Source organism: Lepisma saccharinum, chromosome 24, assembly GCF_977018435.1.
Source record: "Lepisma saccharinum chromosome 24, izLepSacc3.1, whole genome shotgun sequence".
NCBI classification, from domain to species: Eukaryota; Metazoa; Arthropoda; class Insecta; order Zygentoma; family Lepismatidae; genus Lepisma; species Lepisma saccharinum.
Window position 1 is genome coordinate 25,587,289 of NC_139252.1, and position 16,895 is coordinate 25,604,183.

The 16,895-nt window shown below is 41.0% G+C and overlaps 1 protein-coding gene across 1 annotated transcript in view; it reads left to right on the forward strand.

The window, feature by feature from the left end:
• LOC145977963 (unconventional myosin-Ia-like) overlaps window positions 1-16,895 on the forward strand; it is a 989,559-nt gene that overhangs the window by 444,818 nt on the left and 527,846 nt on the right. Inside the window, exon 2 of the mRNA XM_083110307.1 lies at window positions 15,293-15,447. Within this exon, the coding sequence (XP_082966433.1) occupies window positions 15,310-15,447 (138 nt within the window). The 5' untranslated portion in view covers window positions 15,293-15,309. The remainder of the gene's footprint in view (window positions 1-15,292; window positions 15,448-16,895) is intronic.

The window sequence follows — 16,895 nt, forward strand, 5'->3', positions numbered from 1 at the left end:
CGGGCCAGTCGACCCAAATTCTGAACCATTCATTTTTCACTTGCTATTAGAAGTGTACACATGTCTCTGTGATTTGTTTAGATTCTCCTTGGTGCTCTTTGGGGGGTGGTTCATGCAGAGGACCCGTGTAGGGTGCAATACACCTTACGACCCTCTTGTTCCATATACAACTCGTTGCGCCCTGGCACTTGTTGCAACTAGAACTTGTTGAGGTGTCTGTACGGACGAATTTATTTGATTTCTTGTACGGGGCTCGAACCCTCAACCCTTGTTGAGACCTTTGTCTCGGGGTGATATATTTGATTTGTCAGTGCCATTGTATGCTTATTTTGACTGACAAGGCAATTTGAATTGATTTATTGTTTTGTATAGTTTTGCCCTTGTACATTTTTTTTTTTCAAAAAATATTAACCGAGTATTCGAAATAAAGAAATAGATTCCTGAATCTATATTTCAAAAGTAAATTCTGAGTTTTGTTTTAACAGCAAATCTTAATATTTTCCCGTGCTCTGAGAGTTGTAATTTGTATACCATTATAGTGTCTCATGCTGTTCATTCACGATATATATTGATATTATTATTATTGCTACTGATATCCTATTGTTGAACCTTGCACGACTGTGTCATCTTGTTACCTAAGCCTTGTCTATGTCCAGAGGCATAGCAAAGGTAGGGCGAAGTGACCGACGGCCTGGGACCTCGCGCCTGAATGGGCCTCGCGTCCCATGGGACCGATACATAAAAAAAGAAACTACGAAAAAGAAGTGAGAAAAACAGATGGAAAAGTCTAATTTTTGTAGGCAATAAAATTAAAACATTCTGTTTTTATTTGGCTTTAAATTCTAGTTCAACATTATAATTTGAATGAATACGTCAAATCAGGGTGTGTTGTAATGATTTCATAGCCAGTACATTTACTCCCAATAGATGTCGATTCCTCCTATTTTCCATCCAACTTCCCGTCATTACTACTGATACTTGCCGCATTTGAAGATACATTTCCGTGTCTTTTGCCTATCTTATCGGCGTTTTGTCCAATTTCTAGGTGTCTTTTGCTAAACTTATCTACATTTTATGCCCAATGTGCAATATTTTTTGAGCAACTCACACGATTCGAAAAGTGCTTCGAATACCTTGGTGACTATGTCGAAAAAAGTTAAATGTTCATGCACTTCCCTCCAATAATTATTTTCTTTCTAATGTGTCTTGTTTGTTTTATACAAGGGGTGTAACTTACTCTTTGATTCGCCCTAGTACTTATATTTTTAACCAAGTTGCCAGTATTTTGTAAACCAACTTTTTGGCCAACTTTTTGTAATCTTTCAGCAACTTCTCGTCACTTTTTCTTCCATCTTTTTTTCTGTTTTATTCCCAACTTTCTTCTCTTTCTTTCCAACTATTTGTGATTTTATCCAAATTTTTGTGATTTCTTCCGACTTTTTTGTCATTTTCTGACCAACTTTTCGTCATTTTTACTAAATTGTTTTATTCCCTTTTTATCACTCTCGTCATTTTCACTAACTTCTCATCACTTGTTGACTAACCTCTCGTCACATTTTGTGACCATCTTCTCGCCAATTTTTTTACCGACTCCCCCACCCCTTATTCTTTGACCCACTTTCCATTGTATTTTGCCCAACTTTCCGGCTATCCCGACATAGTTACCGGCGTGTTAAGGTCGAGCATAAATCTAGTGGGTTGGAATAATCGTCGTTTCCAAAGGAGAGAGAAGACGCAAAGGCGAGTGGGGAAGCTAACCATGATCCCAGACCCCGAGAAGAGGGATTGAGGGGATTACATCGCCTATAGAACCTTGTTAGCATTTGAAGCAAGTTCTATTCGGCCGAGAGAGCGGAGTGGGTTGCCGAAACAATTGAGTTAGGGATTCCATTATACATGCTGCCTTCCGGCAAGGGTATTGTTGCAAGAGTTCAGTGCGGGACACTTCGGCCAATGCAGTTGTATACTGATGCGCACTGAGCAAGCTCGAAGCCGGCGGTTGGTAAGGTAACTTTGCAAAAATGTGACCTAGTCTCGTTTTGATAAGTCACTATACTCTGTCCCAGCTAACTGTAGAGCGGGCAAACGAAAACAAGTCTCTGCGCAAGTAGTGACGCGAGACGGCTCCACCAATGAACACGTGAGAGGAACGGAATTCAGTGGAGTGGGGGAAAGTCACTGCAGTTACCAACCTTCCAAGCAGCGTGTACTTCTTCGCTCTGGCCACTCGATTTCCTTCGCTTCTCTGACCCTATGCGCTGCTATGCTCCACAGTTAGCTGGAACAGGGTATAGCTGCAAGTTACCTTTACATCAGTAATACTCTATTCACTTTTGCTCTAGTATCAAATCACCATATCGCTACCGAAGAAGCGAGATTCAAGTCCAGGCCTTATTATATGCGTTCGTTTTTTGGTGTCAGTTTGATCAATTTCATCCAATTGTCATTTCTCCACATCGTAAAGAGTCAGATGGTCTTATATCTTATGGTGGTGGTGCAATGGAGCGGAAACGAAAAAATCGCAGGTCGCGACGGGGTCGTCATTAAGAAGAATACATCAAGTACAAGCTCATCCACTTCGGGACTACGCGAAAGAGTGGGGAGTTTGATTACACTTGATTACATGTAAGAATTTTTGTCTTTGACGCTTCTGTCATTTCGCTTCCGCATCAGTGGGCGACCATCATTAAACATACACCAAATAAAATGAAAAGCCATCAACTATTTCACTTAGCCCTAATTCCGCTTCTGTGAGCTAGATTTCTAAACGAACCATTCGGTCACTGCTTCCGTACCAGTAGGCGCCCACCTCAGAAAATACATTTAAGGCGAGGAGGGACCATTTCCCCTAGGTCTTTCTCGCTGGGGCAGCTACTTATCACTGTTGCCAACTTCGCTCTTTTGGAGCTGCCCTCTGCTCCACCATGATGCCACCACTGGCTCCGGCCAATAAAGACCAACTTTTGCCATGAGTGTACATTTTGCACGTGACGTGATATTCGTATAGCTATAGGCTGCGTCACCAACCTCTTCTTTCCTCCCCATGTATTTTTATATATAGCGCTGTGGCTAAGATGAAGATGACAATTTTGTTATCCGGGAAACCTTTATTTTCGATTTTATATTAACATCATTGGATTATTGAGATGCGTGATGCCGCCAAATCTAGGCGGTGAAAACTAAGAATAAATTGCCATCACTTTAAAACTAACTTTAATAGCAGCGCCCCCACCCCTCTGACACCCAAAATTACATTAGGAGGCACTTTATGCAGCCTTTGTTAGTCTAGCTCCTTGAAAGTCATCTTTAGCTCTATTAATGGTGAAATTTAGCTCTATTATGCACATCAGATATGGCAACACTGCCAGGATGGCCGTAGGAGGCAAGGAGAAATGCACTAGGCTTATGGGATTATTATTTTATTCGTTTTCTCGGGAATATCAAACATCCGATGACGTAGAAAAGTACATGGACGGAAAGGGACACGTTGAACTATGTCATAGTAGTACGAAAAGTCGAAACTCCCATTTGATGAGCCGTAACTTGAAGTTGAAGTTGATGTCCCATAAGGAATACATGGGATTCGGTAAATACTTATTAATGATATTTTTCAAACATCGTGTCTAGCTTACTAATCAACTTGAAAAAGAGTTTCCACTTGCAACATGGAGAGAAATTCATACTCTCTTGCATAGTAATACATTTTTTAAATAGCAGTGCCCAATCCGACGATATTGAAATAAATGCACAACTCGTGCGTAATTGTCCCTCCTCGCCTTAATATACTTCAAAGTTTACCACTCTTTACCTTCGGCTTCAGCGTGAGCTTGCACTGGATTACATGCAGCCTGCGTATTTTTCTCACTGACGCTTCCATCACTATGTTTGCGACCCAGTGGGCGGTCATCCTTATAAAATACATGTAATCAATTAGAAAATCCTCCAGTCTTTTGCTTAGTCCCGATTCCACTTCTGTCGGCGAACTTGCACTTGATTACATGTGGTATATGTACTCAATGACGTTTCTGTCTAGCATCAAGCTTCGCCTCGCTTCCACTTCAGTGGGAGACCAGCTTTAGAAGTGGAAGGCTTGTTTGTGTTATGAAATGGAGGATAATTTCATTTTAAGAATGGGAAACGTATTTTCTCACAATCTAAATTTTTTAAAAAAGGAATACTTTCACTTCTTCGAAGGATTTCCTGCCAGATGAGGTTCAATCGTGGTGGGTCACTCGTAAATAAAGACGAGCTGTCCCGTGCACACTCCCCAGCGTATAGTATCTGAAGTACGGAGGTTATGATTTGGAGTCCCCTCGTGGGTCGCTCCCAGATTCCCGTGGGAAAGGTAAGCCACCGCTAGTATGCGAAGAGTTTGTGCAGATGGATCCAGGCCCTCCCTGGCGATTTACAGTTCCCAGATTCGGGGGAAAATATTGGCCTCAGTTCCAGAACCGATCCGTGAGAGGAATTCAAGCGGTCAGCGTTCCTGTTACCACGGTATTGGCTGGACGGCGGTGAAAGACAACGCCCTAACCTTTCGTGGCTTCTGTGGTCGGCTTGCGGGAAAGGAGAACCCACCCAGAACAATCCCCACCCCTTCTCCAAACTTCTGAGTTGAGAATTTGTCCCTCTGCAATACCTACCTCCTGCACGTCAAGGAGGGAAAATACGGTGCAACCTAGTGGAGTCTCCCCAATGGTGGGGTGTGCAGGTACACTCGATAGTCGATACCCGGTGTAGATACGTGGTGGTTCGGATCCCACTTTAATACTGTCCCGATTAATGTATCTGTACATGCAGTAGGCTTAAGCAAAACAGCTCCTCATGCACTTGCAGGTACAGAAGGATTGAAAGAAAGAATCATTGAAAGAAGGAAAGAAAGAAGAATAGAAAGTTTGGAGGAGAGCAAGGAGAAAAGAAAGAAGGAATGTAAGAAAAATAGAAAGATGGAATGAAAGAAAAATAGAAGGAAGAAATGAAAGAAAGATAGAAGGAAGGAATGAAAGAAAAAAAGAAAGATGGAATGAAAAATAATAAAAGGAATGAAAGAAAAATAGAAGGAAGGAATGAAAGAAAAATAGAAGGAAGGAATGAAAGAAAAATAGAAACATGGAATGAAATAAAAAGAAAAGAAATAAATAAAATAAAAATAAAAAGAAGGAATGAAAGAAAAATAGGAGGGAATGAAAGAAAGATAGAAGGATGGAATGAAAACAAATAGAAGGATGGAATGAAAGAAAAATAGAAAAAAGGAATGAAAGAAAAATAGAAGGAAGGGATGAAAGAAAAACCGAAAGAAGGAATGAAAGAAAAATAGAAACAAGGAATGAAAAAAATAGAAACAAGGAATGAATGAAAAATAGAAAGAAAGAATGAATGAAAAATAGAAAGATGGAATGAATGAAAAATAGAAAGATGGAATGAAAGAAAAATAGAAAGAAGGAATGAAAGAAAAACAGGAATATGGAATGAAAGTAGAATAGAAAGATTGAAGGAAAGCGAGGAAAAAGGAAGAATGAAAGAAAGATGAAAGGAAGAAAGAATGAAAGAAAAATGAAAGGTAGGAATGAAAGCAAAATGGAAGGAAGGAATGAAAGAAAAATAGAAGGAAGGAATAAAAGAAAAATAGAAGGAATGAATAAAATAAAACTAGAAGGAAGTTATGAAAGAAAAATAGAAGGAAGTTATGAAAGAAAAATAGAAAGAAGGAATGAAAGGAAAATAGAATGAATGAAAGTAAGAGAGAATGAAAGAGATAAACCTGTAGTTGCGTACGTACAGTCGCGTACCGTCGTTCACTAAAAAAAAAAAGTTATGTCAAAGTAGGATCCGAGCACTTCGAGTTCTTACGGTCGCGGCGCTTCTCGACTCAGTTGTAAACATGGGGCCAATCAGAGTTCCTTCCTGCCAAGGTCGTTTCTGCCTGTAAGTGTTGCCGCCTATGAATCGGAACTTTGTCAGCGTCATCAGGCTCTTCTGTCTGAGTAGCAAAATTACTATCTTAAATGCGACGAAACCTGTAAAACATCCACAGATGTTTTATTCGTGGGTGGTCCCTCTGATAAAACATCAATATTTTCAAAATTCTTCGAACGGACTGTGTAAAGCATTGTAATACTTCAAAAACCGAACCTGCTCTGCAACACAAATAAAAATGCTTCATTAAGCAATCAGTGTGCCTTTCTTAAGTTGTTAATGTTGCATGGCACAATATTTTCAATAATGCTGATAGAATAAATCAATAAAGTTTGTTAAATTAGGACCACTCCTTACCACAAGAATATAATTATTCTTTAGATGTACCACACACGTATGTCTTTCCAGTAACTCATTGCAAGAGTTGGCTATTGTGCTTGACTCAATAAAATAACATTATTGAGCGAGGCAGATTCATAATAACAATAATAATGATATTTGCCCGTGGCTCGACAGCGCTTGAAGGGCCTTGGCCTATCTCTCGACTGCCAGTCTCCCTCCCACAGTCTTACCTAGAAGTGTGGAGATCTTCAACCGGTAAAAGGGTGACGTGGGGTCAGCACGTCGACTCCCCCCCCCTACTCAACCGTAGCTCCTCAATTTCCTCACGATGGTGGGTTACCACCAGTCCTATACACAGGCCGAGAACCCAGAGACTGAACCCAAGCGGACTCGAACCCATACCGTCTGAGTTCAAAGCACAGCGCCTTAGACCGCACGGCCGCGGAGGAGAAAGAGGCAGATATTATGAACCAAAAATAGACAAAATGATAATATACCTCAAAATGTCAAAAATGTATTTACTTGCTTAAATTTTTGATTCTTTGAAAGTTTTTTAAGAAGTCGAGACATAATTATGTCCACTTTATGCACAGCAAGGCTAATCGGGACTGTATCTACGGTTTAAAGTGGAATCTGAACCACTATGTGCCTTCACCGGGTATCGACCCCGAGACCCCTTGATTACAAGGCAACGATGCTACTACTGCGCCATCGCGGAGGCATCGTTTGCTAAGGAGCATTCTCAAAATTGAGAAAAATAATGTGCGACTCAAGAATTCGTAAAGTTTGTGAAGATAATTTTAACACGTTGCATGTTTTAGGCTGTGTCAATAGTAGATGGTGCGAATAATACTACTTAACCGGAGGTATGATAATCTACATAGGCATCCCGCCATCATTATACTTATTTAGCGTGTATTGCGCTCTGATTCGGGAATTTGTAACTATTTGCATATACGGTTTACCGCCGCACAAGCTGTCATTCTTCAATCTGGTCACAAACTACTCGAGCTGGAAACACTGTTTGGACGCAACGGCAATACCCAACCCTGCCTGTTGATGACCTGCGAGGGGTGGAAAGACCGCTCCCTCAAAATTTCGAGAAACATCGAAGTGCTCGGTCCCTACACTGAAATCCAGTAGTGTTCCGAAATCAGTCTGCTTAGCAGTGGCGTATGCTGGGTCTAACGAGTGGCTAATCTCCGACCCTTGATCCTCAAACTCCAAAAGTTTCCGTGTAATTTATGTCAGGATCCATATTGGATGTAGGAATATTGTGTCGGTATGTTTGTCTTATTGCTACGACCACAATCAATTAATTCTCGTTATTGCAGTTTAATATACGTGTAGAATTTCAAATAATAAAACAAGACAGTATTATAAAGCTATATAAGAAAACAACCTGTGAAATATAAAATGAAAGACGTGCACTAGTGAAATAAAAACCCACAATATTAATTTAAATGCAAAATTCAACTTACTCCAGGACCCGATTACTTGTGTCGTACCACATCCAAAGCACGCTGTTTGTCCAGTTGCACGTCAATACGTGTCTGTGCGAAAGATTGCAGCTTAACAAAGGAAGTTATGTGACTTTTGGATTTTTCATGTTTGGCACAAGCGCTGCAAAGATTACAGTATCCGCCACGCGTCCATACATTCTTTTCAGCCCCGAAAAGTAAGCACGGCCAACAAAAAAGCAAAGCTTATTAACACTTATACTTCCTGTCAACCATGGTGTTTTGTCATAATTTGCTTGCGAAAATGCCTCACATATTCCCGAATATTGTGTAGAAATAAGTTCAAGCGATCACACCTGTATTAACAATTTGCAACTTCTCCTGAAAAGATCTTGTTCCAAAAGGTTTCACCAGCAAATCTTGTATCACATCCATTACCCTTTAACACAGCACTATCACGACAAACACTAACACCTAAATAAATAATAAACACGAAGCACAGCACGAAGCCAACGACTACATGCATTCAGTTTCACGCGCCAAACTTCTGTTGTTGTGTTTCTAGCTCGGAATGAAATTCCCTATGAATGATAAAAAAAAATCCCTTTCCGAGCTCGAAATGACAGGTTTTAAAAGTTCGAATCATTGCAGGTCAGAGCCAGAATTTTATTTCGGGATGGGGATCATCCCTTATTAGCAGCCGCCACATAAAGTTGAAACAGTGGGGTTAGAAGTCCTGAAGATGAATCTCAGATTATTACAACGTATTATGCAAGGTGTTTAATCCTGCTAATGAAGTAAAATTAATTACCACTATACACTTTTTAAATTAGATATTTGTAGGATTTCGGGGAGGGGGGTTTCAGCCCCCCGAGTCCTCCGCCTGACTACGTGCCTGATGTGTTTTTTCGTTTTATGTTTAATTCGTTCGTCTTCATCACTATTAATCTAAAGAGACGGAATATAGCAACTTAAATTAACTAATATATATATATATATATATATATATATATATATATATATAATTTATTTTTGATATCTTTCCCTTTAAAAAATTATTCAGTTCCGTGAAGGAAGTATTCTCGCTGCTTTTGAAGATTAGAGAGGAGAAACAATCACTATTTTTGTAAATACAAGGATGGGGGGAAGTCAGCATATAGGTGCTTTAATTGCTTAAGCTTTGAATTTTAATTTAGTTTGCGTCATCTTCAATATTTAAGCTTTTTCCTTTTCATAAATGTATGTTCAAGTAACAGAAATCAGCAAGACAGAAGCAAATGTAAAGTGAAAATTAGCGTAGAATTGGTTTGCTCATGCTATTCAATTTTCCTGTTCTTCGCACTCTACCGGGTATGTTTTCACTAGTTCAGCGGAGGGAACGGTAAAGGCTCTGAAGGTTGAGAGTGCGACCGGTGGACTCTCACAAAAAGGAGGTTACCCTGGGCACGGAATCACTGCGCCTGAGAAACAGGGTTTCCTCCCCCTCTTTCCTCTCTCCTCGCCAAGGGTTGTAAGGAAAGCGGGAGGATTGACGTCATGGTGAGATTCCCTGAAGTCATTCCACCGGTGGAGAAAGGTTCCCGGACATTCAGCGGCAAACGGTTGGAAGCATTCGCGCGCTGGAAGCAAAGAAATGTATGCATCGAAATTGGTTTGGAAGAATATTGCGAAGAAATGTATATTTATATAATTTTTTTTAAAAAAAGAAATACAGCCGGGTCATCTGCGATTACCTAGATGACCCAGAGTATACGCCGCTGCTGCATAGATGGGTATGACATAATTGGATTTATCACACGTGGGGACATTCTTTACGTCGCTTTATTTTGCCCATTGTCAACATTGTCTCCCCCGATGGTGTAGTGGGAAATGCACAGCAATGGAGCAGAGTAGTGCGCGATGCTGCAAACAGCTGATAGCTGTAAACACGTTTTCCAACCATGCACTCACTTCCACTCCTATGCCTTCATTGGTCTAGCCCTCTCTAGTCACTACTTGCAGAGGAGTTGCTTTCGTTCGCTTGCTCCAGAGACTCCCTGAATACGGGGTGATCTTCAGAAGAAAGACTTATTTTGGTTTAGTTGCCTCGAATGCAAGACAGTGATTGGTTTGTTTCACAAGAATTGATTTTTGAAAATAAACACACAAAGTTTTTGTGTATAGTTCCATCTAGATAGGAATAATGTATCTTAGCCATAATACGTAGAATCGAACTGTACACTTACAAATGCATCAAATCTATTTGATACATCAGAAACACATCGTTCGATGCACTAGTGCGTGGTTTTTGGTCTTTATCAATAATCAGGTTTATAGTTTGCTGCGTATTTGTTTATCCTTTTATCCTTTGTGATGTACCGCCGATGGAAGGTTTGTGTTGCTGAAGCTATAAACCTTCTGGTTTAAGATGGTTAGAGAGCAGTAGGTGGTAGTATATGAAGTTGTTCTGCACATCAGTTAATACGCTTTTTGATGCACCGTCCTGCATGTTTCTCGATGATGCAATTACAGTAAAATCTCGTTAATCCGGACCTCGATAAGCCGGACCGCTTAATCCGGACAGGCAAAAGGGAAAAAAGAGAAGCAGAATGCAAGGTTATAAATGTGGCCAGAAGTCAACAAGAGAATTTCCCAAAGAAAAGGCAGTCAACCACTGATGAAATTCTGTTTCCCGCAGACTTTGTACTGTACTGTATAGTGTATTTAGTACTATGCCTTTTAAATACACCATAATAAACATGCTTCGTTGCTATAAACGGAGTTTTAATGCACTTTCTACTGTTCTTTTAGGTATTTAAGTTAATCCGGACTTTCGTTAAACCGGTCAACTTGTATCCCCCCATTAGTCCGGATTAACGAGGTGTTACTGTTATTATTTGGCCTGAGGTACAGACCTAATGCATTTTATGTTTCGGCTGATGCATTTACACTCTGTCTCTGGAATCTGCGGAGAAAGGCCGCGCATAACAGTAGAGGAGGGGAGAACGCGAGTGGGCGGAGCACAGCAGTGCCCGCCGCTGCAAACGGCTGGTAGCTGCAGACACATTTTACCCTCCATGCACTCACGTTTCTTCTCACGCGAGCCCTCTACAGTGCTTGCGCCGAGAACTCGTTTTCGATTCACCGGACAGTGAAATTCTCAGTGTGTACCTGCGACAATAATCAAAGGAGCCTAAGTAATTTCTCTACCACATTCATCGCATCAAATAATCAGGTGTGGATTTCGGGAAATGTTGGCATCCTTTCTCGTATTAGTTTGAGGGGGCTGAATTTATGAAGTTGGATAGAAATATTGACGCTCGGTTGTTTTCAAATCCAGGCCGAAACACTCTGGAACGGGCTGCAAATGATTTCCTCCCCCCCTTTCCTCGCGCTTTCTCCAATATATCCAAATTTCATTCTTCTCCCCGCCATTTTCCGGTCGTTTGTCCCTTTCGAAGTCTCTCTTTTGCTTTTCCTTGTCCCCGCTTTTCTCCATTGATGCTTCTTTGTCTTCGGAGGAAGAAAAAAACAAGAGAATGCGAGAAACCAGTCAGCCGAGTCTTTGGTAATGACGTGTTACCCTTAATTAAGAGGCCATTAATTGCATTTCTCCCTTTGCTATAAATTGCAGAAATGAGAAAATTCCTTTTCCCAGGATTCCCTGGGTCTCATTTTCTTTCTCTCTTTTATCCCCTTTTCTATTTGAGGTTTTGCTAACGGACTGACAGTGAGTGGGTTTGGTTGTTACGTTTAGACCCAGAGGGTGTTGCAGATGGGGTTAAGTAGAGACATCTAAATACTTTGGACAGAGTAGAAAGGGTTGTTAATAAAGATTTAGCAAGCGACAATACTGGAAGCGTGGCGACATTATGGAAATAACTAGTTTCTGTACCCTGTCCCAGCAATGTCTAAAGCAAGGCCACGCAGAGAAGAGGGATCGAGCGGGCAGAGCGATCAAATGTTGATAACTGCAGTCGCCTTCGCCCTCCACGCAATCCCATTCCCTCATTGGTGGAGCCGTCTCGCATCACTACTTGCGCAGAAACTTGTTTTCGTTCGCTTGCTCCATTGATAGATGGAACAGAGTATAGTTGCTCGTATTAATGCGTTAGAGGGGAAAATGCGACATTGTAGGGGGAAACGCGACTGTAGCTACCAGACGTTTGTAGCAGCGCGCACTGCTTTGTTACGCCCACTCGCTTTCTCCACTTCTTTTCCGTTATGCGCGGCCTTGCTCCACAGTTTACTGGGACAGAGTGTACTAGTTGGAATCAATATATCCGAGAATTGACTCTAGTCAAGGCCTCCCACACGATATTTTCTCAAGGGGGTGGGGCAGCAGTGCTTAGAGAGAGAATTCTCACAAAGCATCCCCAGCATTAGGATAATTTGCATCAAAACTTAATTATATTAAGTCTTTCCAGATATCGCATTGGGAACAAGTGCCCCCCCCCCCAATCTGCGGGCGCCCTTGACTTTAGTATGATGAAAATAGAGTAAATAGAACACCCCAAGGGAGAGTCATGGTGGGCTATGGCCATCCGAAAACAAGCTACCCAACCCTTTCAAAATGTAAATTGTTAAGAAATAGGAAAGGAATTGATTTATTTCGCTTCGCTTTTCTGCCACTTCGGCTAATCGTGAAAATGAGAATGAATGGTGATAAGATGAAATAGATGAAGAAACAACTTAACCATTTTTGGACGACACAGAATGAGTCCCACAGAGGATTATACTGGCTGGGAGTCCAAGCGCCAGAGCCTCGCTAGTCTGCAAAGTGTGGTCCAGTGTGTACTACGTGGAAAGCGATTTACATTTTGGTGTATTTAAAAAGGTCACCCCTCATATAACGCAGAAATGGGAGTATATTTATGCCGCACCCACCTCATAACTGCCATTGTACGTTGTGGGTCTGTTAAAAGAGGACCTGTGGAAAATGTGCTCCTTGCATGTAGGCAACCCTGGTACACCGAAGAGAAGAGCGGGGTAGAGAACAGTCCAGGATATCGGTGCCAAGCAGTATCAACAACATGGCATAGAGGGTTATTGAAAAGAAAGTGTCCACTAGTTACCTTGAGGCAGGCAGCGTGCAGGTCAGTTGAGTGCAGTTGAGCGGCGAGGAAAGTTGTGAGCGTGGCATTAACGGTGCAGCAGCGCATCTTTGTTGTCGAGACGTATGCACGCCTCGGTTCTTGTAAACAGTGTGCAGATTTCTTTACGGCGGAGTTCGCGGTGAATCGAGTTCCAGCGAAGGCCCCAACCAAATCAGTAATGCAAAAACTGATAGCAAAATGGCGGGAAACCGGATCCGTGCTGAATAGACCAAAGGTGCGTCCAGAGACTGTCCGAACTGAGGCAAAGGTGGGCGACGCAGCGCAGCTAATGATACGCAGTCCACGCAAATCATCTCGGCGTTTAGATGTCCTCGCCCGTTCTTTTCAGAACATGTGGTATCGTCTGCACACGTGCCTCGAGGTCAACGGAGGACATTTCCAACACCTCCTCTAGGTAGGTTGTTGCCACACTTTTCTGTATTTACAGAAGAGATGTTGCATTAATTTACGTTTGTGTCAAGTTGTCTAAACTGCTTGGCACCGATATCCTGGACTGTTCTGTACCCCGCTCTTCTCTTCGGTGTACCAGCGTTGCCTACATGCAAGGAGAACATTTTCCACGGGACCTCTTTCAACAGACTCACCCACTATTAGCGCAATGGCTCAACCTTACTCTAGATATCTTGATACAATTTCAAGCTCAGAACGAAGCGCGTTTTACAAATTTATTTTTTACCTGGTGTAAAATCGGAGCATTGTACCTCGCTACAAAAGGGAACAGCACTGTATTAGAAAATCACAATATGTTTGTAAGGTAGTGGAGAAACTGCATGTCGGTTGGAAACTTCGACCATTTTCTATCCGGAATCTTCACGAGAGTTTTGGATGTGATTACTTCCACAAGCGCATGCGAGGAGTTGGTGCTCAGGTACCGGAAATGATTAATGCTTGCTATACCTCACTTCCGGACAAGTAAACTCATCGAAAATATTAGAATTGCTAAAACCATCCGAGAAGAGAAGGGAGGGTAAAATTATGTTGTACGGTAGACAGGAAAATATCTCCAACTCGAAAATCTTTTCTCTTCCCTCTTTTTCCCCACTGGTCGAGATTGTCATCTTTCATTCTTGCCATGTTTTCGGAATGTTGTTTACAATTTTATACTTTCTTCTCGTGAAGCAGAGAAGATAAGGTGCTCATGGTAACGGGTTTTGATTTCTAAATTGGGCTTAAGTAATTGTTTTGACTAGTTTGATGAGAGAATATAAACCCTCTTCTCGTTCTAGGCGTCATATACGATACATCCATTTAGGATTTTTTTTTCTTTCAGTGATGTTAATGTGGCCATTAGCAACTGCTATATTACAAGGGTCGCTCAACGTTGATCCTACCGTACCGGTAAACATATGTATGATATTTTCTACTACATTACTGTGTCTAGTTTTACATATTTATAAAATGCGTAACTAACGTTAAAAAATAGTTTGTGTGTACATGTGTAAGCATTCATAAAGAATTTTGGTGGAAAATACAGTACAGAAACAGATGATATACAAATTCTCAATAAAAAAGTTACATCAAAAGTATTGTTACATATTTATATAATCACAATAGAGTGATTATTTGTCCATCTCAGGAAGTTTGATGTACTTTGATATGTATATTTTTGTTGCCAGAGCAACAAAATTTTATTACAATTTTTCAAATATTAATCCGAGTGTCTATTCTTTCGTCTCTGCTATTTATTTTTTTAAAACGCCGCAATTCGAACACGGGTCATCTGAGTGAATGTAGACTTTGATGTTACGTTATGCTAGGGGAAGGGGATAAATTGAACCAGCATCCACTCCCTTCTGCTTCCAAATAAATATGAGCTTTTCCCAAGTGAAGAAACTGGGGCAATTTTATCTTTAGATTAGTTATGGAATACTGATTTTTTGGAAACCTTTTTTTTTTTTTTTTAGGAGAGTGCGGAGTGCGGTTTTCTGAATCTTGACGTACAATAGATTGATTATACTGGTTCATTTCCACCTGGCGGCTGACCTTCATGGCTCTTTCTTTCCCCCAATTGTCTGCCGGGGTGTGTGGCTCGATTTGAGGCAACAAACTAAGTTGTGGAGGAAACGTTGTAGGGGTAACATTGCTCACCCGAAGCAACGTTGCCAAGCGTACTACTGTTTTTGCCAGCTACATACCGACCTGTGAGTGGTCGTTCCGGAAACCTCATTGTGCAGGATGACGTCTGCAGTTGCACCATTAACCCCCGTTGATTTCTGATGCTAACGATATCGTTGACGGAGAACTCTCTCCCTTAACAGTACATTTGCAACATTTTTTATATCCGACGCTCATTTGTTTCTTCCCGCTAACAGCGTTCTGTGTCTTGTGAGTCGAAAATGCCCGATGTCAGTCGAAGAAAATTCAACTGATAGCCGATTGGCTGTTTTACAGCCACCATCTGGAAATGGGACCAGTATAGTGTGATTCTTAAAATGTGTTTTCATTTCCCGAGCCTAACTTTAGGCATTTCTTTTCCAGAGGCGAGAAGGTGGAGGATGGCCTACAGGAGGCCTCCGGACGTTCTAAACCTGGATCAGGAGGTTGGAGTGTCCGACGCTGTGCTCCTGGATCCGCTCACAGAGGACGCCTTCATCGCTAACCTCCACCAGCGCTTCAAGAGGGATCAGATATACGTAAGTACTAACACTTCATATATCATATATAGCCATTAGGGTTTCATTCAGTTACACAGGGCGTCCGTCAGTTATTGGCACATTATTAATTTGTTTTACCAAGGTATGTATTACAGCTATGCAGCTGCGAGTAGAACTATGAAGACAGTGTTACCAAAACTGTTTACTGAAAGAGAGCTAAATCGCACCTTAAAATCACTTCAAAGGAGCCAGAAGTTTAACGATGAAAGAACACGCTTCTGTATAAGAATACCATGTAAAACCAGATACTGGAACGAGAGAGACAGCTACAAAGCTACACTCTAAAAAAAAATATGGGACAGACTGGCCACCAAAATTGGTTATAATGCGGAACTGGTGTTGTTTAGCACCATGTTTGGTGTCTCGTTACAACATTTACTGTCAAACCGCACCAACTACGGAAATCTTTGGCACTTGTTCACTTATTGTTTTGCACTAATTAAGTTATTACACAAATTTTGGTGGTAACTCAGTTGAATATTTTTTTAAAAATATACATTTACGTCACAAATGTGCGTCTCAGTGGAAGTTTACACACTGAAATGGAACAAGATCTACCTCACCTTCTTGTATCAGACGAAAATGCATTTCCTCTCTTCGATATGTGAACGCAATTGTTTTAATAATTTGATGTGCTCCCTTATAAAATTCTATGCGGGCTAAACTGGTCATAGAAATTGGAAACCAAATTATGAATTTATCTGACTTTGAAACGCTTCATTGAAATAAAGCTATGGAAGATTTTGAGCGTATTTAACCGGCCAAATTTTCTCCTGTTGAGGCTAAAACGTTTCTTGGAGAATTCCTTGATTTCAAGAGCTAAGCGTGTGTGAAAAAGATGTAGGTCTAGCTAGAATAATCGAGGATAGCAACAGTGTCTTAACATGCTCGAATGAGTTCCATTCGTGATCCAGCAAATGTCATTTTCGCTAAATCGATTAGGTCACGGTTTTCCTTCTTCCAAATGCATCCATTTGTTTCAAAATTATCAAACTATCTGTATCGATGTGTGAGGACCTTTGAAACCGTCTCTTGAAGATATGCTGAACACTGATGTACAAATTCGTTCTCGCTTTTTTCCCTATGGAAAATTTCATTTCTAAAAGTGGCGGATTCTAGCGGCGAAGATAGGTACTACGGAGGTGTACCGCCAATTTTGAAACCCCGGAGAGTTGGACATTCCACTGATACCGGTTACATGAGGAGGATATATTGTGTACAACATGTATTGTATAGTACCTATGTACAGAGACCTCTTGAAACCATAGCCTATCATTCATTCTCGGATACCCTGTATTTTTAAGTTACGCATTTGCCGTTTGTTCTATTTATCCTTCATTTCATGGCCTTGCAACTATATTAAAGTAGTTTGCAATTCAGCAGTTTCAAAAAGTAATTTGCAATTTTTTACATAAAAATTTAAATAT